Source organism: Trachymyrmex cornetzi, unplaced genomic scaffold (genome assembly GCF_001594075.2).
Source record: "Trachymyrmex cornetzi isolate Tcor2-1 unplaced genomic scaffold, Tcor1.1 scaffold4, whole genome shotgun sequence".
Lineage (NCBI taxonomy): Eukaryota > Metazoa > Arthropoda > Insecta > Hymenoptera > Formicidae > Trachymyrmex > Trachymyrmex cornetzi.
In genome coordinates this window covers 72,546-85,040 of record NW_017298743.1, presented here as the reverse complement: position 1 = coordinate 85,040, position 12,495 = coordinate 72,546, and the positions used below count along the sequence as shown (strand labels likewise).

Here is a 12,495-nt window from a genome sequence, read left to right as displayed (position 1 = left end):
GCCACGAGGTCGCTGCCGGTTTGCAGACTTTGGAAAGGGGAAACAGAAAGGGCGCAACAAGGGCGGGGGTGATGCGGAGGACGCGCACGGGCTGCACGGTGGTAAAGGGGGAACGCGGCGAAAAGGGGGACCGGCGAGGGATGCAGAGGGGGGGAGGGGGCGGCCAGGACTGGGAGGCGAAGTGTCGTCGTCCGAATAACGGCCAGGCGGCATCGACCGATCTTCCTGCCCCCGGCCCGCACGAAGCGTCAACTTGTTTCCCTTCTGCTACGCGAATATCGGACCTTCAATTTGCCCACTGCGGTTCGCTAACGCGATTGTCCTCAGCGAGCTGTCCATGACGCGGTTGTTGCGTGACGCGTGATCGGGGTATGACGGCTAAACGGTTCTCGAATTCACTTCGCAGCGGTGCACGCGCGCGAAACCGCGAGTAAATGAATTTCTCCTGTCGAATTAGAAAACGAGATGAAATCATTTCTGAAAAGCGCCTTATTCAAAAACCTTTTTTTTTCTCCTATATTGTTCTTTACGTTCTCTAAATTATATTGTATCAAATAAAAATTTACACAATATAAACGGAATTAATTCAAATCATATGGCACATAAGACAATTATTGATAAGCAAAATGTAAAATAGATTTGAATATCTGTAATATGTATTTCTTCAAAAATTTATATTGAAAAGTTATTTGAAGTAATTATTTAATATGTAGCTTTTTATTAATTTTTTTTTAGGTACATCTCTTTTAAACTATTTCTAAATTTTTCTAAATTTTTTAATACCTCATTTAAAGCAAGTTTTTATTATACTATTCAGAAATTTAAAAAATATATTATAAAATATTTAGTTAATATAACAAGTATACGAAAAACATTTTACATCTATTATTATACCATATATTTGAGAATTATAATTTTGTATTTTTATAGAAAACATTTGAATTATTTTCAAGACAATAAAATAGTGTACATAATTTTGAATAATATAATACACTAATATTAAAAACAATTTAAAGAAATAATTTATAATATAGATTTGACAATATGAGGAAAGAAATAATATATATGCAGTTCTTTTTATAACATAGGTATGTGTCAGGAAAAAGAAATATGAAAGAAAAATATATTCGAAACAGTTTATTCAAAAATAAAAAAATAACATTTATTATGCGTTGCATAGACATATTTTTGCTTTATTTATAATTGATGTTTCACAGCAATAACAACGTTCCGCGCTGTCGCGTCACAAGGCCGGTCAAAATAATAATACTTATAAATAAAGAAACAATAGCTATTTTCAAACAATAAGTCACGAACGAGTATTTTCGTTCTTTTACCGCAGATTTATCTGAGCTCGACTAATGGAAGGCTTCGAAGAAGACGATGACACTCATTTCTGCATCAAGTGTAATTTGACAATTCATGGGCTCGACAATTATGTGCAGCATCGTCGATCAGGCTGCCGATCATCGGATGCTAAAATCGAGATTGTTCACGAATCACCATCGACACCGACGGTATCCTATCCCGAATTTCTAAATGCAGACGCATTCTTCAGCTCATTAGAATTACAGAGTAACACTCGACGAGCGCCGACTTTACTAGATAACAGAAAATTCAAGAAAGATGACAAAAGAAAAAAAGAGCAAAAAGGTCAGGTGGATGGTGATGAGGCCGGCACGAAGGATAAACTTCACAGCATGTTACCCGCGGTCAGCGATCTGGACGAACCACCCGATATGTGCATCCAGTCCCTCAAGCAGACAACCCTCGACCGAAAGAGGCACGAAAATCAGCAGAGTTGGTTAGATGACACCATTCTCGCTGACCTTTCTTTAGGGAATAGCGCGACCAAGAAGCTGGCGAGATACGACTTCGAGTACGATGACTCCGAAGACGATATTCTAGAGGAGGAATTGGGGGAAGATTCCTATTCGGATTCAGATGACGGCGAAAATCCACAGGAAGGTCCACCGCGAGATCACACTGGTGGAAAGTGGAAGCCCGGACTGGACGATTTGCCGCAGGACACGCCGCATATGCATGAGGAGGATGCAGAGCCCGACAATGATCATCAGGAACATCCCCCGCCAACGTATACTGGCGGCAAATGGCGACCCGCAGAGACATCACAAGTAAGAAGAAAAAACAGATTCAGAAGTACATGAATAATTTTGTATATAAATTGTAATTTTTATTTTGAAAAGTAGTACTTATTGTTAGACACGGGAATAACAATTGCCTCAGGAGATTATTCTGAATGAAACAATGAAAAAATAATTCAAATTAAATCAAATCAATGCGCAAATTTTTAATTCATATTCGATTCATTCTGCGAATCATTCTGTGTATCAGCATGAATTTGATATGCAATACGATTCCACGAGCGTACATGACCTCGCGCGAGCTATGACGATTTGTTGGAACAAAGAGACATCGACCATTACAGAAGGTCGAGGAATACGAAAGCAAGGATACATCCGGACAGCCGCCGCCGGGATACACGCGAGGGAAATGGGTACCGGGTGCACGAACGGATATCGAGTCGGGATATTGGTGCAATCCTTGCGGCAGGAAGCTCGCATCGCGATTGGTCTACAACAGGCATCTGCTCTCTGATTTGCACGCGAGGAGGAGCATTAGGGAACTTGACGGTGAAGCTCTCCATCTACGGCGCGGAATAAATTCGCACGCAAGGGTGTCCAGAAGAGTGTCCACTCGTAAGAAGACCTCGGTAATAATGATCTCTCTAACTTGTTAACGCATGATTAAAACCAACATTTTTACTGTTAGCTTATTTAGATAGTACATCTTGCTAAAGCAAGCATGTCCAAGTTTAGCTCGGAGTCAAAATGCAAGATTGTGTCGACGCAAAAAAATTCAATGTGGATAGGATTTCGAGGACTGTAAAACGTTGACATTCATCTGACGCGTATCAACTTTAGTTTCCGAAATCTTATCAGTATTGAATCTTTTTGCATCAATGACCTTGCATTTCGTCTCCGGAGCTAAAATTAGATGTGCCTATTGCTAGAAAGAGAAATAAAAAGTAATTATTGTAGTTCCTATGAATTAATTAGTTGACATTTACAACTATATTTTTATTTTATTCTAATATTTCTTTATTAAAAAAATTTTTTTAATTAATTTTAAAAATCTCCGATAAAAATTGTGATTAAAAGATTTGCGTGCCTCTTTATACAAATGAAACTTAATAAGATTTAAGAAAATTCTGTCCGATTTTTTATGAGATGATACACTGTGTTTAAAAAATATCTTACGATATTAAATCTTAGAAATCATATTGAAACGGAAACATATTTCAAATGTAAATAACAATGGCAGCCCTCCAAATTGAATTTTTTAAAATCTCTAATACAAACTGTACGATTAAGTCACGCTGTGTTATCAGAGGACGAAAGAAGAGCCCGAGCAAAAGAAAGTTAAGAAAGGTCTGCGTCAAAGGGAGAAGGAGATACTTCTCTGCGAGATGTGCCGCACGCGTGTGAGGAGGCCTCAAATGGGTAAACATTTGCTCTCCCATTACCATTGCCGTGTGTCAGGTGTTCTCGTGAATCCACGCAATCCAAGCGTACGCCGTTTCCTTCTGGAGCACATTGCGAACGTGGTTCGACAAAGCCCCTTCCAATGTGCTCCTTGTCGTTTTTACTGCAACACCGAGGAGACGTTCCTGCTTCATTGGCGCTCCGATCTTCACTCTAAGACCGTAGAACAGGTGAGTGGCCGCTCATTAATCGAAGCGAGATGTTAAATATTTTTCGGCTCAAGATTAGAATCGACATATCCACGTTTTCATCCATCGATGCATGTATTATGCAGAATCACGCGTACGATTCTTGCACCTGTCGACGAGTCATTACTCAACGAACGTTAAATAGATGAGAAACGAATAAGACGGTCTTAATTGACTCGTGCACCCGGATGTTCCGTTGCGCAGAGAGACTCCTTGTCATTTTTCTTTTTTCTTTCTCTTTCTCAGATCGGCGGCAGTTGCCGATGCACTCCGTGTAACTTCTGGTGTGCAGACAACGCGACAATGGAGTCTCACCTCCTAAGTACGAGTCATCGTGACGTAGTATCGATGATGAAGGGCTCCGTGCCGGTGGTAATTAGTCGTCAACGTATGTTATCCTGCTGCAGTTGTGATCGACAATTTCGATACAACTTCCAGCTGCGGTTACACGCCAAAGAGACTGGTCACACCGCGAGCGATACCGCGTCGGACGTGTATCAACAGCGTATCAAGTGCGATATATGCTCCCAAGTCCTCCGGTCCTTGGTCGCGCTTCAGCGTCATCAGCTGACCAGTCACATCGCCAAGGACAAAGAGAAAGGCGAGGACACGGCGGATGCGCGACCAGCGCCGTACTTCTGTTCCTTCTGTTCGATGAACTTCACTACTGCCCAAGAAGCAGTTCTGCATCGTAGAACCTCTAGTCACAAGGAAGCCGTAAAGGCACGCAAAAGCGAGGAAGGTCTATTAGACACAGCGCGAGAGTGTCCTCACTGTGATGAAAAGCAGCCGAATCTCGCGGCGCACAAAAGTCATCTTCTTCTTTGTCATCCAGAGCTTTGTCATCGGTAATTTATCTTTTTTTTGCAGCAAATTATTGATGTTACATGTACAGTTGCATCGACGTCGCACGTTGCTTTCGTAATTCTTTTATTTATAAAATAGTATAAGAATTACCATTTTTTCTAGTTATATAATAGGTAGATAATAGATATTTTTGAAGCATTCTGAAAGCATTTCTCCTTTAGCATACTAAATTATATATTTTACAACTTACAATTACATTCTGTGTAGAATTTATAATATTGGATATCATATATTTAATTGCAATGGCGAATTTTGTATCTTTTTAGGTGTCCTCGATGTGGCACGCTTTTCGCACTATCACAAGACGTCACTAGGCACACGCGAGAGGGTAATTGTTTGAAGAATGACGCACTGAACGCTGCTGAGACTGAAAGTAACGAGAAAGAATGGAAATGTAAGGATTGCATCTTTTCCACGGATTCCAAAGCCGAATTCATTTTTCACGAAGCCCTGCATGCCGGTGCCGTTCAAGAAACGGATAAAGAGGCGTCCAGTTCGAGCAAATTACCGAAATATAAGTGCCCGACTTGCGGAAAGATTTTTCCAAAAACATCACTACGAAATCACATCAGGCAGCATACTGGAGAAAAACCCTTTCCCTGTATGAAGTGTTCGATCTCATTCTCGAGAAGATCGCACCTCATTATTCATCAAAGGATATGCAACACTTCGTCGAAATCTCTGGACAAAACTGGCCGTCGGCGGAGCTTCATCTGTTCACATTGCAAAGAAGGTTTCTACACAAAGTAAGTGATAATTCAATTTATTAGTTGTTATTATTATTGAAATTGCATCTTATAAGTGACATGCTTGTCTTGATAACTTCCGTTCCAAAATATTCGTTTATAAACTAGATATATAAAGACGCGTTAATTTTTAATCTGAAAGCTACAGATTTGCATTCTATTTTTAAATATATAATACAAATAGTTACAAATAATTAACTGAAGTATAAATTTTTGGTATAAGAATTGTGATATTTATTTTTATCGAAAGTTTGTAATTTATGGTTTTTCTTGAAATTTTTTATTGTTAAAATACGAAATTTTGTAACGATCGCAGGACAAATGCTCCACGAAATTATATGTCGGACATGTTTTATGTCAAGAATTTATCACATTATTTGCTATGGAATATTATGTAAATTTATCTGCAATAATAATAGTTTTCTAAGAAATAGCACGTATCATGTATTATTCGCAGAGGGAAAAATATTCATTTACATCCGCATTTATAACCGAGTATATAATCATGTTTTAATCTCATAATCACATGTTAACTTGAAAATGATGAATATCACATCTTACGCAATATAAAATAATAATCTTTTTATAGATTTGTAGCAAAATTGTTTGGATCGATCCGAATTGACGATCGGAATAAATTCACTCTTTAAAATGTTATTAGCTTCGACTTTTCGACTTGCTCTCGATACGACGCGTCACACGCTATTTTTCCCGCAGCGTGACCGTTCCGTAATAAATAAAGGATAGCGTATTTGGGGGTAAAAACGCCCTCGGGCAATAAAAGCGCTCGCCGCGAGCCGGAACCGCGAAATGTTCGCGCGGTCGTAGTAAAAGTGTCCTCGCTGCATAACTATAAAATGAAGGAGCGTGGCCCAATGCGGAGGAGACCAGGCAGAGCGGATCGAAAATACGAGAGAAAAGAAGCGAGACGTTGCGAGCTGAAAAGAGAGACGCAAACGGGTTAGAAGAAAGAGACGTGCGCTCGTTGGCCCAACAACGGGTGTCATATTAACATCTCATAGTAATGTATATGAACCCACCGGTCATTTCGCTATTTAACGGGCTTCCATTATATAGCGGTGATACACATCGTATATTCTACAATGTCGACATATGGGAGCGCATATACGCGCGTTAATATGAGATGTCATAAAATTAAAATACACAGATATCAACGAGTTGTTAAGCTTTAATATTTTATCGCGTTATTCCTGACAACGTATTGAGAAACATGGTACCATAAAGTGGAACAACTTTGGTTCAGTTGGGATAACTGGCCTAAATTTAAAAAAATGCCTAGACAGCACACCTATTCAAAATTAGAACACAAGTCTTAGAACACACCTTTAAGACATTTTTAAGATGTCTTATGTCCCGATTTTGATATACGTATTGTCTAGGCATTATCAAAATTTAAGTTACTCCATTTTACCAAATTAAATATGGATAAAGCTCCGTGTGTTTATCCTTTTCTAATTTTTAAATTTACGAAAAAATAAAGAGTAAATTGAATTGAGATGATTTCCTAACGTTGATAAGAAAAACTCTATTGTAAGAAATACTTTTTTTAAGTTTTTTTAGAGTAAATGCTTAATATTATAATTTATTATTTTAAGAGTACTCTCTAAGTACGAGTGCTAAGAATCTATGAATAGATCTACATATTCTTGTAACCGAACAATATATATAGTAAACAAAATTAATGTGATGTTTTTCACTGGCGTACAGGCTCTTTGCCAATATAATAGGCGAATAACGTACGTGCGTGGCTGTCGGAGCGCAGATCATTTCACGTGTTTAACGGGCTCGTGTTACAGCGGTTATATACTCCGTGTCCCTTTAATACGCGCGCCAGGTGAACGCCTTCGCGGTCACTCCCTGGTGGTGTTTGTGTGCCGCTCGTACGGCACACAAGTATTAAACCATCGCCCTGCTGTAGAGCGGCCGCTATAAAGCAAATGTTAACACCTCGGCTCCGCCGCCTCGGTTCTCCTCTCCGTGTCTTACCTCCGCCTCCGCCGTCTCCTCCGAGTCCTCGCCGTACACGCATTACCTTCTGTAACGGCGCCTATTCAACATCCAGCCACCGTCCTATTCTCACACCCGCCGTCCCCGAAGTCGAACGACCAGCCAGAAGTCTCGACATACAGACCACGAACCACGAGGGTTTCGCTTAATGCCACGATTCCGGCCATTCCAAGGGATTATGTTTGACCGTCGTCATTCGGGACACCCTTTAGTACACTCTCCGTCGTTCACGTTGCTACCTTTTTCCGTTCTTCTCTTTCTCCTCCCTCATTGATGCTGATACGTCTTCTGACAATGTTTCTGGTATCATCCCGCGTTCCTCGCACTTAGGAAAATTGGCAAATTTTAAATTTTCTTGAGTCGCGCTATTTTGAAATCTTTTGGAATAACGTACTATGAAGTATCAATTACTAGTTTTATTGATGTGCAACAAAAATTTTGGCACTACTACCAAAACGTCATGAGAATAATCTTATCGGAGACTATCATTTTCGCGTATAATCCGGGCGGTTTATATTCATGCGTGAATGTTCCACTGCGGAAACCGCGATTACGTCGTGGCGCGCCTTAAGAAAGTCGAAACTAGTTTTGTAAAGTTCCGACGAGTCTTCAAATTATTTAATCGACAAATTTTACGATCCTGCTTGAGCTTATCCCCCGAAAATCACTCTCTACCGAGAGGTTCTTGGTATCACCTCAGCGGCAAACTCGGACCATCTCTATGCAGACACCCTATAATCTTCCTTAGGGCTTAGCTTACTGCAGCGTGGTACGCGAGATCGACGTACCTGGAACTCGACATCTCGTTCCGAGCGAAAGGAGTTAGAAGTTCCAGCAAGCCACCTTGATTAGAACCCTCTCCACCTCTTCTTGTCGCTTCCACTTCGTCTTGTAATAGAAAAGGGCCGACCAGGAAGGAGTATATGCGTCATCTCTTACGAAGGTCAGTTGGCAAGCTCGTTCGTTAGCTCCAAGATGAGGCGTGTTCGTAGAAGAGTAACGCGTCGCGGCAGTAAAGGAAGACCACGAGGAGCGCGGTGTCATGGCGCGAGAAAAAAATCTTGTACAGGCGACAACTAGGAAGTCCTGCGGCTTGACCTTTACCGTTAAGACGTACCTTACTTCTCGTCTACGCGCAACTTTCATCAGGAACTTCAGTAACATCTCTTTTGCATTTTCATTTTGTCTTCCTACATCTGAAAACTTTTTGTAATCTGCGAGAGAAGATGTGCTTTGGAAAATGTCCTACAGTAATGTATTTCATGTTGTGTTATAAGAAAAATGTGAATAAATACTTGCAAAATAATTTTTTTATAAATACCGCTTCTTTATTTCGAAAGTGACACGATTGGAAAAAAAAACGTGATTTTTTAGTTATTATCACGAGTGAGTTAAGTGAATACACTCCATCATAACTTCATAAAAAATTGTCACAACTTAACGAGAATGGTTTCAAAAGAAATCGTCACATTTGTCACAACTTTTTAAGAGTTGCAAATAATAAAAATGACATTGTGTTAAAAATATATATCTTTTATCAATGTTATATTTGACTCAATAATTCTATCAAATTGGAAAATAGTTCTTGCTCTTTTCTGAGAAACTGAATTTTTTCAGTTACTTTTGAAGCAAGGGAGCGATATTTTAAATAATTCTTATAATTAATACTTTTAAATAATTACCACAACGCTAGATTTCCTTCGCTGTTGGAAAAATTGTACATTTACTACATAAAAAAGTTACGATATCTTTGCTCTTTCTGTAAACTTTTTTAAATAGCCAGATTCGAAAAAAGTGGCGAAATTTTCTCGCGTGCAGTTAAGGTTTTTCGTAATGCGCAAAAATATAATGCGCATAAAGTTGAAAGCACACGAGTCATATCGGTCAGGTCAGCGCTGCGGTATGTGGTGGGCAAAAAAGAATTGTAATGAATCGAGCGGAGGTTTAGAGAGGAAGAAAATAAAGGAAGAAACCAATTACGAGAAGACGAGCTTGCACAGCGACGGATCGCGCATTAAGCGATTCCTAGAATACGCATGCATCTTACGATGTATGCGCATATTCAAGATAGTATGTCATACGTGCGAGCTACTAACTGCACGATTTATTTCCTCTCGGAGCAAGAAGTCGGAAAGGAGCAACAAGAAGATTCGAAAGGAATATACTCCCAAGACAGTTTCACATATACCACTTGAGTTTTTATTAATACAATAAACGAAATTGTATAGTAAAAGAACGCTAATCATAACGACAAAATATTCTGTTGATTAGAAGAAGAATATCACTTATGGTATTAATATTAATAAACAGTGATGAAAAAAAAGAAAATTTAATTAAAAGAAATCTAATTGAGATACAAAAGCCGATTGTTAAATATAACGATAAAATATCATGATTATAAAAAGAATATCATTAACTAATACTAATAAATAGTAATGAAAAAAAGGGAAATTTAATAAGAGAAGAAGTATTTATCATTGAAACATAAAAGTCGATCATGTCTCAATCGGCGATTAAAGGGATTTATCCGATTTTGGAATTGAAAGGCGAAGTCTGCCATTTCACACCTCTCGTAGAGTTATTAATGCACTGCCGATCAAACTTATCCCATCTTGCGGCAGAAATGGACAAAATGGCAATCCTACTGAGCGGAAATACGCGCCAGAGTTATCGATAAAGTGTTTGGTTCGGCAACTTGTCGGACGAGTTGCCTAGAAGGGAAAATTAATGACGCATCAGTTTAGAAATACAAGATAGTAAAGTTGTACAAAATTTTCTTATGCATGTATTTTGCAATGATTTACGATTGTATCTTTGATCGTCCTACATTAGATCCAATTGTTGAATTTTTCCTCGAGTTTTCTTCAAGTTAAACGGCTTTCCTTCTCGATTTAAATTTCCATTTTAACATTCAACGATTTCAACTGTTAGTTAAACGACTTAGTTGTTATTCATATCTTCGTCCCGTTTAGCGCGAATGCGACTGCTTCGAATAATCTAATTAACTCGCGGAGGAACGTCCGGTGCCTCACGATCGATCGTGTTCGGTCCGACGATAGTTTCTGGTCCAACGATAACGCGATATTCCCTTCCTTGTCGAAGAAGGAAGAGGGGGGAGGGGGGGGGAGTGAAGGGGGCTCAGGTTCGTTACCTGTAGAACAAGACGCGTGCTCGCGTAGCTGCTGCATGTGAGGACGACGCAGCGCAAAAGGGCAAATAGTGGGAGGGGGTGGTATAAAAGGAGCCGGGGCGAACGTGACGATGGCGGAGTCCGCATGGTCCTCGCGGGACGTAGAAGGGAAGGGGGGTGGTAGCAGAAAAGGAGCATCACGGGTCGCGTTACGGGTGGCGAATCGTAGGGGAGAGAATCCAGAAAGAAAGAAAGAAAGAAGGTAATTACGCGGTGAGACAGGCAGCTCCCGCGCAACCTAACCGATCGCCTAACCGATTCTCGGAATACGCGGCCGGCTCGCGATGTATGCGCATATTCAAGATAGTATGTTACATACGCGAGCTACTGACCGTACGTTTCGTTCCTTCGTCCACCCCCGTGTCCCGCCACCCTTCTATATCCCGCTCGCCTCCCGTCCTTCGGTCCGACAGGGCCCGCAGGATCCTTTCCCCTTCTACTCTCCTCTCGGCCCCCTGTCCAACCTCCGGCAACCCTCTCTTATTCACAGCCTCACGACGTGTACGCGAGATCCCCAGAGGTATTTACATATATGGACCGCGGCGTGGTACGCGCGTATCTTTTATCTCCCGTAGCAGTAATGGCGCGTCCACCTTCTTCTGGTACGTGGTCAAGTAAACATCGGCGTAGATAGGCATACTAGGTGAAATTGTTACTATACCGCCGTTGACGGTGGTTTCGATGCCGGGGGAGAAAAATACGATGACGAGGTGGGGAGGCAGGAGGGGTTACGACGTTTTCCTTAGACGGTATAGTGAATTTATTATTGGCGCCACCTTGCATTGCTTCAATATGTTGCACCTCCTTTCGCGTACGTAGATTTCTTCAGTTAATAAAAAAGTTCCTTTTTAATTCAGATTTTTTTGTATGAAAAGAATATTGTAATCTTTTGCAACCTTTTGGCATTTAAGTGTAAACTTTATAGTACATTTATAATTATGATACTCGACTCGTATCCAATATTTTAACTGATGCATTGCATTCACCAATTTTGCAATGATCAATTACATTTTATTTTTTATTAGCGTATCGAAGTTTTATTAGTAAATATTTAATTTGTAGATCTTTTTGTATAGATTCGGTAAACAAAAGAGCTGCAGCTTCGATTGCGTTAGTTTCCATGAAAACGTCATCAATGAAGCGCGGTGTCGTCTTTATAGATCACCCTGTAGACACCTCGACGCATCCCACAGGACCACTCGTGCGCGACCGTTCCGAGAGGAAAGCTTACTCGAGGATTCGTGTGGAAAGAGAGAGAAAGATGAGAAGAGATCTTCGTGCGATTCTCTCTTCTCGCGCCGAAACAATGAGACGCTGTTGCGCCGCATTCGTCGCATTCAAATGCATCGACCAGACCATCTCCGCTCGTGCACTCACGCACTGTGCATAACAACTCGTACTTAGACATAATCAAAATTTTAGCAATTTTCTCATATTAATTAATGAAATTCGAAAAAATAATTTTAAATAATATCTATTGTATATTTCTGTAAGAAATTGTTGTTGCACCAAAATCCCACATCCAATATTATTATACATCTATATTCTTACAGCATAGATGAATGTTATATGAGTTATTAGGTCAGAACGAGGACCCGAAATACGATGTCCTATTTTTTCGAACGTCTTTCAACCTTTTACATTGGTCGAGCAGTCAAAGTTGCGTATATGCCATCGACGACGTGGCGATGACGCAGCGGCGATGGTCGCGAATCCGCGACGCGACGCGACGCGTCGCGACGCCACGCTATGTCGCGATGGTGGTAGCAACGGTGGTGGTGCGTGCGTCGTATACGGGATACGGTGTGTGGCACACGCGGTAAGCACACAGCCGTATGCAGACAGTTTAGTGGTGGCCGCGCCCCGCGAGTCCAGTTGTCGCGTGAAATATTGCGATTCATAAAATAAAA

The 12,495-nt window shown here is 40.6% G+C and overlaps 1 protein-coding gene across 1 annotated transcript in view; it reads left to right on the top strand.

Annotated features, from left to right (window-relative positions):
* Positions 1–1,349: 1,349 nt before the first annotated feature.
* Positions 1,350–12,495, top strand: part of LOC108764182 (zinc finger protein 658B) — a 35,417-nt gene continuing 24,271 nt past the window's right edge. Inside the window, exons 1-5 of the mRNA XM_018512277.1 lie at positions 1,350–2,135; positions 2,450–2,734; positions 3,413–3,736; positions 4,001–4,602; positions 4,888–5,367. Coding sequence (XP_018367779.1) covers positions 1,362–2,135; positions 2,450–2,734; positions 3,413–3,736; positions 4,001–4,602; positions 4,888–5,367 — 2,465 coding nt within the window. The 5' untranslated portion in view covers positions 1,350–1,361. The remainder of the gene's footprint in view (positions 2,136–2,449; positions 2,735–3,412; positions 3,737–4,000; positions 4,603–4,887; positions 5,368–12,495) is intronic.